At 40.1% G+C, this 18647-nt stretch overlaps 2 protein-coding genes and 1 non-coding gene across 3 annotated transcripts; 1 reads left to right on the forward strand and 2 right to left on the reverse strand.

Moving 5' to 3' along the window:
- Positions 1–2804: 2804 nt before the first annotated feature.
- Positions 2805–2879, reverse strand: Trnav-aac. Its single transcript has one exon. It is a non-coding gene; the product is annotated as a tRNA-Val (tRNA).
- A 7398-nt stretch (positions 2880–10277) lies between these two features.
- On the forward strand, positions 10278–15007 carry LOC107042459. Its single transcript, XM_015263505.1, has 9 exons — positions 10278–10488; positions 10562–10860; positions 11007–11205; positions 11358–11536; positions 11613–12474; positions 12696–13001; positions 13044–13183; positions 13412–14297; positions 14352–15007. The coding sequence occupies exons 1-9, from the start codon at positions 10278–10280 to the stop codon at positions 15005–15007; spliced, it is 3738 nt and encodes a 1245-aa protein (XP_015118991.1).
- Positions 15008–17231: 2224 nt separating this feature from the next.
- On the reverse strand, positions 17232–18647 carry LOC107042460. Its single transcript, XM_015263506.1, has one exon. It carries the CDS (start codon positions 18645–18647, stop codon positions 17232–17234), a length of 1416 nt encoding a protein of 471 aa, XP_015118992.1.

The following is an 18647-nucleotide window of genomic DNA, read 5'->3' on the forward strand; positions in this document are numbered from 1 at the left end:
CATGTAAAATAGGCAGAAAAATTATCCTTAAAATATTTTATGCCTCTAGTGACGGAAAACCGCGATTCTAACCTCGCTTCGCTCGGTTAAATCGCGGTTTTCAGTCCTCGAGGCATAAAATATCGTGTGCCACACGGCAGTAAAAGTATTTTCTGTACTGCTTCTCATGATTTCTCGTCTGGGAATTGGTATTACATACTTCCCAAACTCGAAAACTTGAAAATCACTACGGAAAAATATTGTTCCTGGGCTGTTGCGATGAGGTTTTTTTACTCGTGTGGTTGGCCAGTCCTCGGCTACAGGTCGGAGGCCAACGCCACACGAGTAAAAAACCCCATCGCAACAGGCCGGAAAAATACTATTTCTGACGAATGTGATTATAACCCTTGCCTTCGGCTCGGGTTAGAACGTCACATTCGTCAGAAAATACTTGTACTCCCTAGGGACACAATATACTATAAAATATATTCTCGATTCTTTCAGAAACATTTTTCGGGCTATTAAACATGAATGGTGCAATTTTTCATTTAAAAAGTAACGAAACTAGCTGTGTAGGTGTTGAATTTCAAAAAAGTAATTCGTATATGAGTTGAAATACTGTGAATGAGAAGATATGAAGGAATTCTTGTGATGAAATGAATTGGAATACCTTATTTTGGGCATCCTTGATTCCTTTAATAAAAAATCCAGTGTAACGTTTTTTGAAGTCAATCTATTCGGCGGATTGTGTCATTAGATTTTTTATAAATGATGATGGCATGCCTTAAAGATATTACGATGATACTTTATTATATTATATTCTATGCTATACTAGATTATAATGCATTGTATCATGTATTATATATAACACATTATGCATATATAATGGTATATACAGGGTGTCCCATTTGAAACAATGCACCCAAATATCTTCTCAGGGGGGCAAGTGACAGGAAATTTTCAGGGACATAAGTTGTAGTTCCGAGGAGGACATTTGATGCATGCATTTTTTTGAGCTTTCATGATCATACTTGCAAGCTGCAAGCACAAGGAGCTTTTGCTTAAACGGCAATCCCATTTTTTACCCTAATGAAACTTGTTCTCCTTGATAAGTAGTTTTCAAATACCTCATCATTCATGTGAACTCCTTCGATTTTACTCGGAGAATGCGACGAAAATGAGTTCTGTTATCAAACTGAAGATTCACACACCCTTGACGCGTCTTGGCATAGATAATTGTTCTGCTAATCCATTTACCAACCGTAGTTATGGAATGTAAACAATAACAAAGCATTCCCCATTACCTCGAGGATTCTGCTATTCGAAACAGTTTCAATTCAACCAGAATCGAGTTAGTATCCCCTGTAATTTCATTGAACACATCACGATCTATTCAGCGAATGAAATTGTCGATATTTTACTCGTATTAGGAGAGTGCCGCGGAGTCTATCGAACCGCTGCCCAGACATATCGAGAGCGGTACCCTAATCGACGACGTCATCCCACAGATGCAGTAATTCGGAACATTGAAAGGAATTGTAGGAGAGGACGAACTTTTCGAGGACAACAACCACAACAACAAGTCACCACTCCGGTTGACTTACAGACGTATCAGGGAGGCTATTGCAAGCATTACGCCCCAAGTTCTTCGAAGGGTAGTTCGAAATTTCCGCCGCCGAATTGAGTTGTGCTTGCAAGTTAACGGTGGAAACATTGAAAAACTCATGAACTCATGAGCGCATGAACTTCCACACATGTTTGCACTATTTTTCCTCTTTTTTTTAGCGCAAGGGATGCGAGCAGACTTTACCTCCACGTGGTGCATCCTGGGTCACGCTAAAAAAGTCTGAATCTTTAGTTTGATAACAGAACTCATTTTCGTCGCAATCTCCGAGTAAAATTAAAGGAGTTCACATGAATGATGAGGTATTTGAAAACAACTCATCAAGGAGAACAAGTTTTATTGGGGTGAAAAATGCGATTGCCATTTTAAAAAAAGCTCCTTATGCTTGCAGCTTGCAAGTATGATCCTGAAAGCTCAAAAAATGCATGCATCAAATGTCCTCCTCGGAACCCTACAACTTATGTCCCTGAAAATTTCCTGTCACTTGCCCCCCTTAGAAGATATTTGGGTGCATTATTTCAAATGGGACACCCTGTATAATATATTATAGCACAATATCGTATACTCAATGTATACTATCATCATTTATAAAAAATCTAACGACACAATACGCCGAATAAATTGGCTTCAAAAAACGTCACACTGGATTTATTGTATACATAAAAAAATAGAATACATTCCTGAAACTTTTCCTTCGGAAAACTTGATTTTCACTTCAGAAATTTAATATAAGACTCTTCACTATAATTGACATACATTAAGCCCCATGGAGTACGGCATACGTGCGCGGAGCACGCGGATTAATCTAGTCAGATTAAAAAAATCAGATTCTGAGTTATCAGGAAGGAATGGTTTGAAGACGAATTAATTCCTGAACGTTCGTGTGCTTACTAGGATATAAGATATGTATACCTGAGAAAGGAGGAAGAATGAAATTAGCGTAAAAACCAGAGAAAAAACCTGTTTTATGAACACCGATCGTTCTACAGGGGAAAATTGTCGGTTTCTTATTTTCTGAAGGTTTTAATTTTTTTAATTTCTGAAATTATTGTTCACCATAATATTCAGATTCCATAGTTACTTTAGAAAGTAAAAAATTTGTGCTTACTTGTAATTGATGAATATGTGATTTTTTATAAAATCCTCGGAATTTAATGTAGTCATATTCATCCTTTTTTCTTTATTAAAAAAACAAAAAAAAAGTTTCCGCCCGGGTTTGAACCGGGGACCTTCCGCGTGTTAGGCGGACGTGATGGGCCAACTACACTACGGAAACAATTGAGAGCAGTGAAAATAAACCTGTTCATAAAGCGGCATTTAAGTATTATGCCACGTGACCAGGACGGGAGACGTAGATGATTCGTAGTGGTCCGCACGCTTTGGCTCTTTTTATGTTTTATGAGTCCTATAATCCGAATTTGGTTGTTGATCTACACTAAAGCCATCCTTTCAAAAATGACTAACAAATAAATTGTTTAAGCGGGTATGAAGTTTGCACAAAAACATGCTCGTGAAGTTATTTTTTGTCCCTTGCTCATTGTCCTTTATTCTAGTATTTTCACTGTATTCTAAAATTTCAGATATTATTTAAATTGGACGAAATATAGAATTCAACGACAGCACATCACAGACAAGAATTTTCAGTTCGTGTGATTGGCAACCCTCGTCTTTGCCTCGTACCGCCAACTTCATACTCATGAAAATTCCGCATCACTCTTATCGAAATATACTATTTCATCACGCTGTGACGAAAAGTGAACTTTTCGGCACGCTCCGCGTGCCTAAAAGTCCAATTTCCGCCACATTGTGATGAAAAATATTGTTCGTAACTCGTGAAACAATGTTTTTTAGCTCGTGGGATTATATCACTCGCCTTCGGCTCGTGATATAAACCTCCCACTCCCCACAAAACACTTTTGTGCACTCGTTACGAAATATACTATTTTGACACTGCTGCTATGTTCACCTCGGACCAAAAAATTATTTACGCGTAAATAAAAAGTCTTTTATGCCACTCGTGCCTGAAACCGGCTGGATTACACACTCGACGCTTCGCGTCTCGTGTCTAATTCAGCCGGTTTCAGGCTTCGTGACATAAAATTTTGTTCAGTACTTGTTGGGAAATTTCGTCCTTTACGTGTGTGGTTACATCACTCGCCTTCGGCTCATGCTGTAAACCCCACACACGTTAAAGACGAAATTGCCCCACACGTGCTGAAATATACTATTTGTTTACTTGTAAACGAACAAAGGCACAGTTCGCCACTCGTTAAATGTAACATCACTGACAAAATAGTATATTATGTTATCAGGTGATAAAAGTGTAATGTTTGTAGATGAGGTAGCAGGTATATTCATTAATAACTAGTTCATACTCCTTTGGATGATCATCGATTATATTTTATCTAACTTGAAAACACATGTATACACTTATAAGTACCAAGAGGGAGAGAGAGTAAATCTGAATATGGAGTCAATAAAATAACATTCGATACGCTAGGTGTCTCTAGCGTACACCGCACTCCTCCAAACATAATCCTTTTGCTTAGTCATTATTTTTATAAAATCACACAGTCCAATTGTCTATAAGTTGAGTCTTTGTACTGGTCTTCTAATGCGATTTGAACGACGTAACTCGGGATCTCCAACTGGAGTAGGTGTTGGGGTTTTCGTGATGTCCCTGACCCTGGTGGAACTGCTTATAGTCTTCTCGGATAGAAATGCACCTACTGGGTCGCTCGAATTAACACTGGGCTCACTATCACGTGAACTAGGCAATTCATTTGCAACTGCTTCCATAGGGCTGACTGCTTCGGGAACGTTGTCCAATAGGGATGAATGCTCAGTTGAACCTTCTCGCTCTGAAGGAACTAGATTCCTCTCTATTGATGTTCCGCTGTCCTCAGAATTCACTTGCAGTTTCTCCTGTAACAATGTGGGACGTAGTTGATCCACGTGTCTTTTCCATATTAACCTATTAGCTGTTCTGACGATGTACGTTACAGGAGAGTGTCTCTCAACCACTTCAGCTCTAATCCAAATATTTTTCAGATGATCTTTGGCCATGACCACTTCACTAACATCAAACGAGCGTAGTCCCGATCCAGGAGCATGATATTTCTGTCCTGCTTGCTGTTGAACTACACGGTTACGTAAATTCGGTTTTAGAAGGTCAAGTCTCGCTCTCATTGGTCGTCCTGTCTGTAATTCGGCTGGCGTATATCCTGTGGTGCAGTGTGGGGTACTGCGATAACTCATCAGCACCTGCGTTAGTGCTACATCCTCGTTGGTATTATTCTTCTGTAGCAACTTGAACTGCCTCTTGAATGTTTTTACTACATTCTCGGCTGCTCCGTTGGAGGCTGGATGATACGGGGCAGTCTTTACGTGGAGAATGCCATTTCTCTTCAGGAAGGATTCAAACTCTTCTGATACCAGGCTTGGTCCATTATCACTCACTAACACGTTCGGAAAACCCGATGTTGCGAAGTACTCACTCATCGCCAAGATTGTCCTTCTCGATGTAATGTCTTTCATTGCTTTCACATCAATCCGTTTGGAAAACGAATCGACTATCACCAGATACATTTTGTCTTTTATCTGAAGATAATCAATGTGAATCCTCTGATTGGGTCCCTCTGGCCATTTCCAGACGTTCAACTCAGATCTGGGTGGATTGGATGCGTTCTCCAAACACAACTGACAAGTTTTGGTGATTTTGTCGATATCACTGTCTATTCCTGGCCACCACACAAACGACCTAGCCATAGCTTTCATCCTTACAATGCCCATGTGTGTTACATGGAGCTCACTCAACACCATAGATCTTAATACAATTGGCACAACAACTCGCATTCCTAACATCAAACAATCATCTTCTACGTACAATTCATTCTGTCGTCTCTTAAAAATCTCGAATTCAGACTTAATCTCCTTGGGCCAACCATCTCTAACATACTTAATAACTTTCGATAATGTTTCATCTCTTTTTGTCTCAGTTCTGATCAATTCAATATCTAGTGTTAGTACCTCAGATTCAATAAAATTCAAATATGAAAAATCCTGATTCCTATCAGCTTCCTCCACCATTGGCTTTGGAGCACGTGACAAACAATCAGCGCTTACGTTATCAGTACCTTTAATATGCTCTAGAATGAAATCGTAAGATGCTAAAAATACTGCCCATCGTTGGACTCTGCCTGCTACCATGTTTGGTAGACTCCTATTTGGGTCAAAAATAAATTTGAGAGGCTTGTGATCCGTTTCTAACAAAAATTTCCTCCCCCACACATACTGGTGAAAACTTTTTACCCCAAAAACCAGTGCCAAGGCCTCTCTGTCCAATTGTGCATAATTTCTTTCAGCTACTGTTAATGACCTTGAATTGGAAGCTACTGGTCTGACAATATTATTTGGTAGTATGTGCGAAAGTACTGCTCCAACCCCTACTGGCGAAGCATCACATGTAATTTTGAGAGGTAACTTGGGATCATAGTGCATCAAAACCTCTGGAGATAGTAATTTTTCCTTAATCAAATCAAAAGCTACTTGACACTCTTCTGTCCAATTCCATCTTATCTCTTTTCTCAATAACTTGTACAATGGTGCTACTACTTGGGCATAATTATTAACAAATTTTGAATAATAATTCGTCATGCCAAGAAATCGTTTTAATTCAGTGGTATTCAGGGGTGTTTTAATGGCATTAATTGCCTCTACTTTGTCTTTGCAAACATGGATTCCATTCTTATCAATCTGAAATCCCAGGAATTTTATTTCTTCCTTAAAAAATTCACATTTTTCTAGTCTTGCTGTCATTCCAGCGTCTCTTAATTTCTATCTCAATTTTCTCTACCATTGCATAAGGTACGACTCGTGGTCGAATAAAAATTGGCTTAGCATCCCCTTTGAGTTCTAATCTGAATTTACCATGTTTGTAAAGCCCCAGCTTGTCAGTCAATACAGAAGAATACTTTTCTTTTAATTCTGTAACAGTCAAACTTACTTCATTAATAACATTATTAATCTCGACATTTCCTGCTGACTTTACTGACAAAATATCAAGTCTTCTGATCCATTCTCGACCCACAATTGGTTTACTACTACCTGGCATGACAAATAATTCTAAATTTAATAATTTCTCCTTATAAGAAACATCAACATTCAACATTCCTCGTGGAATCATTGGAGTACCAGCGTATGATCGAAATTTCCTATTTGTTTCACTCAATTGTAAATACGAGAATGTCTCATTGTCCTTGAACTTCTCTGAAATGGCAGATACCGGTGAACCTGTGTCAAGTTCGAACGTAACTTGTTTACCTTCGACCAACAAATCAATTTTAATTGGGCTTGTGTAAAAAATTTTTCTCTCATTCGCATTCAGTTCATCCCTCTCATCAATCGTATAAAAATTATTGAATTGCTCATCTAGCTCCACAATCTCATCAACATAATTCTGGTTTACATGTTTCTCTTTTCCTTTAACATTTTCAAATCTGATATTGCTAGACCTCTTATGCCTAAAATCACTGTTTCTTGTCACTTTGATAGTCTTTCTTATTGTTGTCATTATTGTCTCTATTCTTATCATTAAATCGACAGATTGAGGCTAAATGCCCAACTCTTTTACAACAATTACAGGCATAATTTTTGAATTTGCACTGAAAACGACTGTGACCCATCCGTCCACAACATGAACACGGCTTCTTTTCCTCTTGATTTCTCTTCCCATAATGTTTTTGACTTTTAACGAAATTCACTGATTCACTTTGTTTTGGAGTGTCCATTTCTCCAGTGTCCTTGGCTGCTGCCTCATCACTTAAAGCAATTTCTACTGCGCGCTCATACGTCAAATTTTTCTCACACAACAATTTCTGTTTTGTCACTTGTCATTTCTGTTTTGTTTTTTAGTCCGCACACGAACCGATCACTAATTAAATCATCTAATGCACTACCAAATTCACAATGTGTTGACAATTTTTTAAGTTCCGCTAGGTAATCTCTGACTGTCCCTCTGTTCACAATTATTGAACTTAAAACGTTGAGTTATTACACTCGGCTTAGGCTTCAGATGGTTATTCATTAATTCCATTAATTCTTCTAATGACTTTTCTTTTGGAATTACTGGAGCACATAAATTGGAGAGTAAAGCATAACCCTCAGCTCCCAAAACGCTTAAGAATAATTCCTTGTGTTTATTACTTGCCACTGAATTTGTTGCAGTATAGTGTTCCAGTCTCTGTAACCACTGCGACCAGTCAGTTTTGCGATCGTATGGTTCGATCGTTCCCAACGCTGTTACCATCTGCTTACTTCCAATAATCGTTACATGTTCCTGGAGTCTTCTAACTTCGGTGGAGTGCTGCTGTACCAGGGCTTCCAGCTCCATGATATGATCGTCTTTGCTCATGATTTCGGTTCGGGCAGTTTCTCTACATTTGTGTAGCTCGGCCTGTAGCCTCGCTATTTCCTGTTGGAGCGCGTCAGCCATTTTTCGGTTACCTTTCTAACCCAGTCATGCACACTTTATACTTTTACTCATTGCTCTCACAATTCTTTTCAAATTACAAAACTTTTATCCTCGTCGCCACTTGTAATGTTTGTAGATGAGGTAGCAGGTATATTCATTAATAACTAGTTTATACTCCTTTGGATGATCATCGATTATATTTTATCTAACTTGAAAACACATGTTTACACTTATAAGTACCAAGAGGGAGAGAGAGTAAATCTGAATATGGAGTCATTAAAATAACATTCGATACGCTAGGTGTCTCTAGCGTACACCACAAAAAGTATTATCTGGCGAATGTGACTTTTATAATCACATAAAAGTGTAACACAATATTTTATACCACGAGATCGGAGGTGCGCTCCGCACGCCTATTACTATAATTGATTTTATGTGATTTATCTCGTTATTATTGTAAGTTGATTTGAATCCATATATTACTTCACGTATACAAATTTCTATAGTATTACTAAGGGGTCCATGTCTAAAAAACTCCCGTCAAAAAAACCCCGTCAAATAAACTCCGACAGAAATACCCGGCGTCTAAAAACCCCGCGAAGAAAAAACTTCTCCAATAAAAACACACTAATTATATTTCAATGCAATTTGTAGTTGCAAGTATTCATAACAGATGGACAAAGATAAAGATACACATTGACAAGAAATTTTCACATCAAATACAACAAATCAATGACCCACAGATTATACCGTAAATACAGAATTGGAAACGAATCGATAAAAATGAGGATACAAATTGACAGAACATCAATCATAAATAGCATGAATCAACAGCCCAAACATCGTAAATACATTACAGTATGATATTTAAAGCGATCCCCTTCAAATATTTCAGGAGAGAGCGAAACAAACAAAACAATCGAATTACAAACGGGTGCTGTGAACAAAGTTTTTCGAACGTAATTTTTTTAATGAGATTTTTTAAACGTAAGTTCACTTGTACAAAATTCATATGACCGGAATTGAATTTTTCCGGGGTTGATTTGACCGGGTTTTTTCAATGGGATTTTTTTGACGGGGTTTTTTAGGCATGCTTCCTTACTAAGAAGAAATTTGTGGGAAATGATGAAAACTACTTTTGAAAATCCATTAATTTTTTTGTTATTAAAAAAGGATGGAAATTTCCATCGAAAATCAATCCGGGATAAGTCGAAATCCATGAAAACTTCAATTTAGGATCAACACATGTTCTGTTTGGTAATGCTGGTAGTATCGAAGATCAGAAAATAATTCAATGTTAATTTATACGGTCCCCGAGTGGAAATTGCTGAAGCACGATCAGATCTTGATCCGGTTTTTGTAAGGTTCGACGGATCCGGTGATTCCTGATGAGAACCTGACCAAATTTTGATCCAGTAGATCGGATCCGAAAAACTGCAGGATGATTCAGATCAAGTTCTGATCAGGTAGAGACGATCTCACCCTGAGGTCGACTGCCTGACCGCAATTTGATCAAATTCCGATTTGATGTCTTTGATCGGCATTTGAACGGGGTCAATTGAAGAGCAAATGATCAGATTCAGATCCGGTCCACCTGACATTAATTTTAATAAGTTTTTCGGATAATTTAATTAACTATTATTATACTACTCAAATTTAGTTTTATCAACCATTATCAATAATTATTTTGAATATTTAAAAAGGATCATTATACTATAATTAAAATAAATGTTAGCGAATGGAAGAATGAGAGAGAAAGAATTTGAGTGTAAGAGAGATAGATAGAGGCGGGGAAGGATCGAGAATGTGAGAGTGAGATGGAGAGTGAGTGTAGAAAGCACTGGAATATTCTGGAAGCACGGAAAGTGTATATAGGGGAGAAAATAGGGGGAGCGTGAGTTCGAGAATGATCAGTTCGGTTTGAGATTGGTTAGAGAACAGTATGAGTTGAGACGAGTAAAGAGAGAGAGAGTTGAGAAGAGAAAGTCGAATCCGATTGAAATGTTTTGCATCTTTATCTTTAATTAATAAACGTTTATATTTCTATCATTTAAACAAAACAAAAAACCAGTTGTGTGTTGAGTTCATTTTAATTTCTAACAGAAATCAGAAGTGGGATTCTACCATAACTTTATTGCGCCTTACTTGGACAGAGGTGAAATGGACAAACTGCCGGGAGTCTAGAGTTACGCTGGTGTTGTGATGTACAGTAACGACGAGTTTGAACAGTTTGCGAGAGAGGTTCAAAATAAAGAGGATATTGAGGACAATTTGACTGAAATTAGTGATATTCCACCTGATGACGAAGACGTAATAATGACGGGGCAACAAAGAGATGTTGATTTTGAGAAAATCTCAGAAGGACAACGCGTGACGTTTCTTCTACAACAAATAATCGAGGAAAACCGACGACGTGATGCTGAGGCTAGAGCTAGAGACGGAGTTATACGGGGAATGATGGAATAGATGAATCAATTGAGTGCAAGGACCAGCAGCAGCAGTAGCAGTCCCTACGGACAGTTCAAGTTATTCACCTGACGTGACGAAAAATATTCCGAATTTCGATGGAGAGAGTGATTCAGTTTCAGCCAGAGATTGGCTCAAGTTGATAAACAGCAAACGAGTTGTCAACAATTGGCAGGACAACCACACGCTAGAGGCTGCACGATCTTATCTTGTTGGAGGAGCAAACCGTTGGCTGGAGATTAAATTGACAGAGCTGACGACGTGGCAATTGTTCGAGGCAGCATTCAAAAAAACATTCATCCCTCAAGAGACACTGACTGTAAAGTGGGAACGCATGAGAAAAAGAGTGCAAAAGGAGAATGAGGGAACAATAGCGTATGTTCTTGACAAAATCAAGTTGTGTAATGATCTGGGTTGACGATCGGAGAGATCAAGGCTGAGGTGCTGAAAGGATTGTGGTCACAGGTTTCCGTATCATTATTGAGTGTTAATATTAAGGACGCTGACACTTTGCTTCATGAAATTTTGAGGTTAGAACGAGAGATCAAGGATCGCAAGGAGATTATCAAGAGTTCAAAGGCCACTGAATCGAGTAAGAAACTTGATGCACGTAAATCTACTGCGAGTGGACGAACATCGAGCAGAACATCAGAGTCTGGAACGAGTAAGTCGACATCTAGTGAGTCCTCATCTTCAGTGAAAAAAAATCGAGTGAGTCATCGAGATGACATCAACAAACACCACCCCCGAGAGATGCTAATGGTGAGTTGATTTGTTTCAATTGCAAGAAAAGTGATGTGTCTCGAAATTGTCCAGAGCCGACGATTTGTAACAAATGTGGTGGTGAGGATCACACTTCCAAAACGTGCAAAGAGAATTCCACCAAATATAAATCAGCTGACGTGAATCAAGTGCAGAGCAATCACCGAGGAAATATCCAGAAGTACATTAAAACTGTAAAGGTCAATGACACGGACATGCAGGCAGGACATGCAGTTCATTGATACGGGGTGTGTAGAATGTACAATCAAAGCTACGATAGTTTTGATGAATGATTTCTCTATTTTTAAGGAGCCTTTGGTGCTGCAAGCCTGGGGATCTTCAGAGTTCAAGAGAACATCACCTGGATGGATCAAGACTTCCCTGAGAGTTGATGAAGTGAGTGCTGAGGACGTTATCTTCAGAGTTGTTCCTGATGATACTCAGCCAACTGATGTGATGATTGGGCGTACATTCACTGAGTTACCTCATCAATGCCTGAGATTTTTTGACAAAAGAGACCGAGTGTTCGAAGATCTTAAGCTCAACGAGATAACTAGGGATTCAGTAAGGATTGCTGAACCTATTGAGATGGCACCTGAGAGTATGAATTTCATTATGGTAGAGAGGAACCAGAGTGAGTTCATAGTGCCGGTGATGAATGTCACCAAAGAGTCTATCACACTAGAGGAAAACACTGAGATCGAGTTGAAGTTAATCGAACTTCCACGAACGCCTAAACGAGGAACATCAGTTATTACACGTGAGGATATCAACATTGGGGAGGATCAACCTGAGGAAGTGGTGAAAGAGCTGCTTGAACTTTTAAATGTCTATCGAAACTGTACCGCAGAGTTATTTATGGAGTTTAAGGAGTATCCTGAGAGCAAGCCTGTACAAGCCAAACTGTATCCAGCGAGCGAGAAGGAGAAAGCAGAGCTACGGAAGATCATCGATGATTGGAGACGAATTGGAGTTGTCCAAGACACTAATTCAGAGTATGCGAGTCCAGCATTTTTGATAAACAAGAGAACTGGAGGCTACAGGGCTTTAGTCGATTTTCGTCGATTGAATAAACAGACGGTGAAGCTAAAATTTCCTATGCTGGGAATTGATGATCATATGGAGTTGTTAGCGGAATCGAAGTTGTATATCGTCCTGGATCTAGCTCAAGGTTACCTTCAAGTACCGATACATCTACGAGACAGGCATAAGCCCTCCACCACTACCGCCTTCAGACTGCCTTCATCACTCCAGAAGAAACGGAGGAGTTCACGAGCATGACTTTTGGGTTAACAAATGCACTTTTTTATTTCACGAAATTGATGCATAAAGTACTGGGGCCCTTGAGGAATCGAGTTATTATATTTTATCTTGATGATATTCTTGTTCCAGGGAAAGACTGGACTGACTTGAAGGAGAGATTCATTTTAGTTCTAGAGGCCTTGAGGAGAGCTGGATTGACGATCAATCTCAAGAAATGCCAATTCTTACAAGATCGAGTGGAGTATCTGGGATTCAACATTTTACAATGGGGAATTGAGCCAGGCCGCAGGAAGGTGAAAGCTATTGAGGAGTTTCCACAATCGAGTAATGTTCACGAGGTTAGGAGATCCTTGGGTCTAGCTGGATTTTTCCGACGATTTGTAATCAAATTCGCAGAACGTGCTTCTCCCATGTCATCATTGCTGAAGGCTAATCGTGAGTTCATCTGGGGATCGCCACAAGAATGAGTTTTTCAAGACTTGAAGAGAGCACTAACGAGTAAACCTGTACTCCAACTGTTTGATCCAAATCGAAGCATTGAGCTGCATACAGATGCAAGTGCAGAAGGACTTGCCGCAATGCTACTTCAACCTGGAGAAGATGAGCTACTTCGTCTGGTATACGCCATCAGTTGTAGAACAACAGAACCAGAGAGAATGTATCACTCAAGTAAACTGGAATTACTTGCAATTGTGTGGGCTACAACGAGGTTGAGAGCTTTGCTGATAAATCATCACTTCAAGATCGTCACAGATTGCCTGGCGCTCATCTATTTAAATTCACAGAAGACGTGAAATCCACAAATTGCACGTTGGTACAATTTGCTGAGTGAATTCGACTTTGAGATTGAGCATCGCCCTGGGTCCAAGCTGCAGCATGTTGATGCCTTGAGTAGAGCACCAACAGAAGAAGCAGAGAGTGCTGAGGATTATCTAGATCGAGTCAATGTGTTCTCAGTCCTGAATGAGGAAGATGAAGTACTCATTTATCAATCCAAGGATGAAGAGTTGAGCAGGCAGATTAAATTACTCCGAGATGCTACGAGCAGAGAGCTGACAGCGTACGAGAAGAATGAAGTACAAGATTATGAGCTCCAAGGAGGTATCCTTTTCAAGAACGTCAAGGGAAAGTTGAAGTACGTCGTACCCAGAGCAATGAGGAAATCTATGGCTATCAGATTTCACAACCTTCAAGGACACTTTGAATTGGATCGCATTCTTGCTAAGCTGAACAACTACTATTATTTTCCAGGAATGAAAAAATATTTGAGGCAACACATTGGAGCGTGTCTTCATTGCATTCTAACGAAGAGTACGACTGGAAAGCAGCCAGGTGAGCTACACCTAATACTACCAGGTAGTAAACCTTTTGATGCTATCCACGTTGATCATCTGGGACCTTTCATCACGAGTAGCAGAGGGAATACCCACCTACTCGTTGTAATTGATAACCTGACTAAATCTGTTTGGATGGTACCAGTGAAGAATACTAAGGCTAATACTACTGTTCGACAAATGGAGGAGTTGGTGATGAATTTTGGAGCACCGGGACGTGTTGTTTCTGACAGGAGTACATGTTTTACCTCGGAGAAGTTTGCTAAATTTTGTCGAAGACACGGGATTTCACATACCCTGACTTCACCGAGATATGCACAGGTGAATGGCCAAGTGGAGCGAGTGAACCGCACCTTGTTACCTGTGATTTGTGCAATACTGCATCCTGAGAAGGAAGGTTGAGACTGGGATCGTCAGATACGAGAGATTGCATGAGATTTGAACGCTTCAGTGAACAAAACAACTGGGAAGACACCTTTTGAGCTTTTGTACGGTTATATTCCACGTTTTGAGGAGGGACCTCTACGACAACTCACAAAAGCTGAAGAAGCAGCAAGGTATGAACATCCTGAGGAGATTCGCAACCAAGCAATTCGACGAATCCTGAGTGAACAAGCGTCCATGAAGACTCGACACGACAGTCGTCATCGAGTCAATGTACAGTTTGAGGTTGGAGATGTTCTTTTCATGCAAACTTTCCCTCAAGCTACAGGTCAATCTACGAAACTCCATCCTAAATACAGAGGACCGTTGGTGGTGAATAAAGTATCACCACATGATACGTATGCAGTTGCTGATCTTCGAGTAGACGAGTCAGGTCGACGCTACGCCACAACTGCTCATGTGAGTCAACTGAAATTATGGAGACCCTCTCAAGATCTAGAGGACGAAGATGAGAGTAACGATTGGGAGTCAGTCAAGCCAATATCGACTCCAGCTGATGATGAGAATGCTGAAGATGGACTGGAGGCATCAGAAGAGGTTCGCGATAGATACGAAGAGGAACGAAGTACTAAACAGGGTCAGAAGACAGCAGAAGATGAATATACAGGTAGATCAAGAAGAATAAGAAAGAAACCGAAGCATTTTGATTATTTTGTTGTTTAAACTATTGTAACGGATTCGAGGACGAATCGAAGAGAAGATGGCCCAATGTTAGCGAATGGAAGAATGAGAGACAAAGAATTTCAGTGTAAGAGAGATAGATAGAGGCGGGGAAGGCTCGAAAATGTGAGTTAGATGGTGAGTGAGTGTAGAGAGCACTGGAATATTCTGAAAGCACGGAAAGTATATATAGGGGAGAGTGATCAGTTCGGTTTGAGATTGGTTAGAAAACAGTCTTAGTCGAGACGAGTAAAGAGAGAGAGAGAGAGTTGAGAAGAGAAAGTCGAATCCGATTGAAATGTTTTGTATCTTTATCTTTAATGAATAAACGTTTATATTTTTATCATTTAAACAAAACAAAAAAGAAGAAGTCGTGTGTTGAGTTCATTTTAATTTCTAACATAAATTTTTTATCATTATTTATTGACTGTACACTGGTACATGGTACCATTTTTTACAGGGGGAGTCCGCATGTTTGTACAGTTTAGATGTACTTGAGTAGAATATAGCAAATACAAAAAAAAGAAAAAACATTTGGGCTAAGATAAGAAAAGAAATATAAGAACATAGCAAGGGATAAAAAAAGAAATAGGTAAAAATAACATCAAAAGCAGATATCAACAGGCTCGATATAATTCAGTCATTTAGTTCGGATGATCTAAGTTGGAAACCGCTCTTGACAAAACAGTAAATGTTCCCAGAACAGACAAAATCATTGTTGTTGAGAAAAGCAGAGAGACTCGATTTGGTTAAGAAGTCAGTATCTACAATGTATGAAGGCAAGTAGTGTTTGCGGATTGGATAATAAAAGGGGCAGGTGAACACGATGTATGGAAGGTCTTCAGGACAGTGCAGATGACAGAGGATACAAACTTGCTGAGGATCAATATCGTAAAGTACATTGTCTATTTTGAATTTTTTAGAGTGAGAAGTAAACATCCGGAGTTGTATTTTAACTCTCGTAAATTTGAATGGGCATCTTTCCGGGTAAAAAGTGTTGAAATTGTCTAGTGGGTGACGGAAGACCTTCAATTGGACCGAAGTAGAATTGCACTAGCTTTGGTAATCGACAAACTTCAGTTTAGCTCGCAACTCCTCCAGAATCTCGGGAGTGGTGGAAATCCACCAAGTGGACGTCATGTTTTTCCATAGATCGTCACAGTTGATACCAGTAAGGTATTTTTTGAGTTGAAGGGCCCAGTTGTACGTTGGGGAGGCGCAGGTGAGGTCGACTGAGTTAGCCAGTGCAAATTGCTTCAGGAGGCATACCTTGGAGAGGCGGTGTGGCTCCATGGTCAAAATCTTTATCACCCAGCGAAGGGCTTGTTTAATAATCTAATAGGTAGCCAGGTGCATAAGGCGGACGGTTAAAGAGCCTCTTCAAAAAGTGTAGTTGGCCGTCTCAAGAAGATCCAAATAGCAGAGCCCCCAGATTGAGGCCGTATAGGTAAGAGTAGACTCCACAACGCTCGTGTATAGGTTGGAGATGGCCGCCCAGGAGTCTGCCCGAAGCTTGGGGAGCAGGCGGAGTACCGCACCCGCAGTACTTTTTGCTTTCATGATCGCAGCTTTTGTAGCCATCAGTCCTTTTGCTGAAGAGGAGAATTCAACTCCTAGATAGATGTAGTTTGAGACCTTTTCGACTGGAGAGGCGTAGAGTTCAAAATCATGGTTGCATGTTGGCAAGGGGCCTCCTTTTCTGAAAACAACCACTTTGGTTTTGCTAATGTTAATCGTGAGTTCGTTCGTTGTACAATATTCCTCAAGTATTTGTAGCTTGCGCTTCAAATCTACGGAGCTGTTAGCAAGAACAATGAGGTCATCTGCGTAGAGGAGAAGGACAGCATCGTTGTGTTCATCAATATCAACCCCTGTAGCTCCCTTAGCACGAAAAAAGGATACTATGTCAGATAGAAAGAGATTAAAGAGCAGAGGGCTTAGTTTTTCTCCTTGTAGAACTCCCTAACTGATTTCCACTGAATTTGTAACGCCGCTGGATGTTTTTATAAACATTGAAGAGTGGTCATAGAGGTCATAGAGTGGTCAAAGTCTTTGATGATTCTGATAAGTTTACAGCTGACGTTGATGTTGAGTAGTTTCTTCCAGAGAAGGGAGTGTGACACGGAGTCGACGGCTCGCCAAAAGTCAACTAAAAGTCCATAGACCTTACCTCCAGGGAGCCTCAGCCTTTTGAACAAGATCAGTTGGAGAGCCATAATATTATCCATTACTCAGGTAGGATATTATTCTCCTCAGCCCAGGCGTAAAACCTGTTGTTCAGAATCGAGGTAAATGTTTTTGTGGTGTTATTTACCAACGCTATTCCTCGGTAATTTAGCGGCTCAACAATTTCACATTTCTTGTGTATCATGCACAAGACTATGCTTGTCCATGATGTAGGGACTTTCCCAAGTCTAAAAACCTCGTTGAAGAGGTCCAGAAGATATTGCCTCCATTCCAGGGGCAGGGCTTTTAGGAATTCATTTGATATATTATCCTCTCCTGGAGCCTTGCCCTTCTTTACGTGTTTGAGACAGATACTTATCTCCTTTATCTGAATTACTTTATCAAGGGGGGAGATATCGGAGGAGTTTGAGTGCTGGAGATTTAACTGGAGAGGGGCCCTCGGTGGGTACATACTTTGTAGAAAGTCATTCCAGGCATCCAAACTAATGGCTTCAATCCTAGGAGGTCTACTTTTAGCAGAGGCAACTGTTTTCCAGAAGACGAAGGGGTTTCTGATGTTAGCGAATCTGTTTGCTTTTTTGTCGTAGTGAACAGCTTTTTTGTCCTTAATCAGTTTTTTGTACGTTTTCATTTTACCGTCGAATTCAACAGCTAAGGGTTTGTCAAAAGCTGGTTTATAAATCGTACCATAAGATTTGTGGAGTTCCTTTTTCAGACTAGCACATTCTCCGTCAAACCAGGGATTTTTGGTCCTCTTCCTCGAAAGGGGATCTTTGCCGATACCCATTACAGGTTTGGACATTCCACAGACAGTTGCAGCCTCTTTGATAGCCTTCGTTAGAGCAAAGCATCTTGCATCGATGTCCTTAGTCGTTGTAGCCTTAGTATAGATGGGTGAGTTACCCAGTTCTTTTACAAAGTCAACTGCTTTATCATTACGCCAAAGTAGGGTAGCTGATGGTGTGTAAGTTGACTTCAGGTTGGATGGGAGCGTTTGCAACTTGAGGTTTGCTTCACAGGCACTGGGGTCCACAGTAGAGAAAAATAGCTGCACGGTAATGGATTGTCTCTCCTTGGATCCAACCATCTGGTTGGATCCAAGGAGATCCGCACAGACCTTCATGTCGTACACTAGGTCTGCCTCGTCGAGGTTTACCCAAGCCAGGTCGTGTGTAGTAGCACTTTTGGAGCTGGTGAATCTTGCTGGGGAGTCAGATCTGGACGTTCCGTTGAGGAGAATGAAGCCATTTTCGTTCATAAAATTCATCAGAGCCTCTCCCCTGAGATCTGTAGCTTTGACTAAGTATTTGCGAGAGTAATCAAGTCTAGTACCTTGTAAGTCGTCTGGAGAGAGATCGTCATCGAAATCGGCCACCGTGGCGTTCACATCCCTACCAAGAATGAAGATGTCGTCAGCATATCTAGGTAGGATTACATCCAGTGTTGATTGCAGCAT

Source organism: Diachasma alloeum, unplaced genomic scaffold (assembly GCF_001412515.2).
Source record: "Diachasma alloeum isolate Michigan unplaced genomic scaffold, Dall2.0 Dall_scaffold_00472, whole genome shotgun sequence".
Lineage (NCBI taxonomy): Eukaryota > Metazoa > Arthropoda > Insecta > Hymenoptera > Braconidae > Diachasma > Diachasma alloeum.

Excerpts from the sequence above, each read along its gene's own strand:
- LOC107042459 (XM_015263505.1), top strand. The coding sequence starts at position 10,278 with ATGTACAGTAACGACGAGTTTGAACAGTTTGCGAGAGAGGTTCAAAAT. Across the intron at positions 10,489-10,561 it reads AATCGAGGAAAACCGACGAC|GACCAGCAGCAGCAGTAGCA; the intron begins GTGATGCTGAGG and ends ATTGAGTGCAAG. Across the intron at positions 10,861-11,006 it reads TCCCTCAAGAGACACTGACT|GTTTCCGTATCATTATTGAG; the intron begins GTAAAGTGGGAA and ends TTGTGGTCACAG.
- LOC107042460 (XM_015263506.1), bottom strand. The coding sequence starts at position 18,647 with ATGCTGCAATCAACACTGGATGTAATCCTACCTAGATATGCTGACGAC.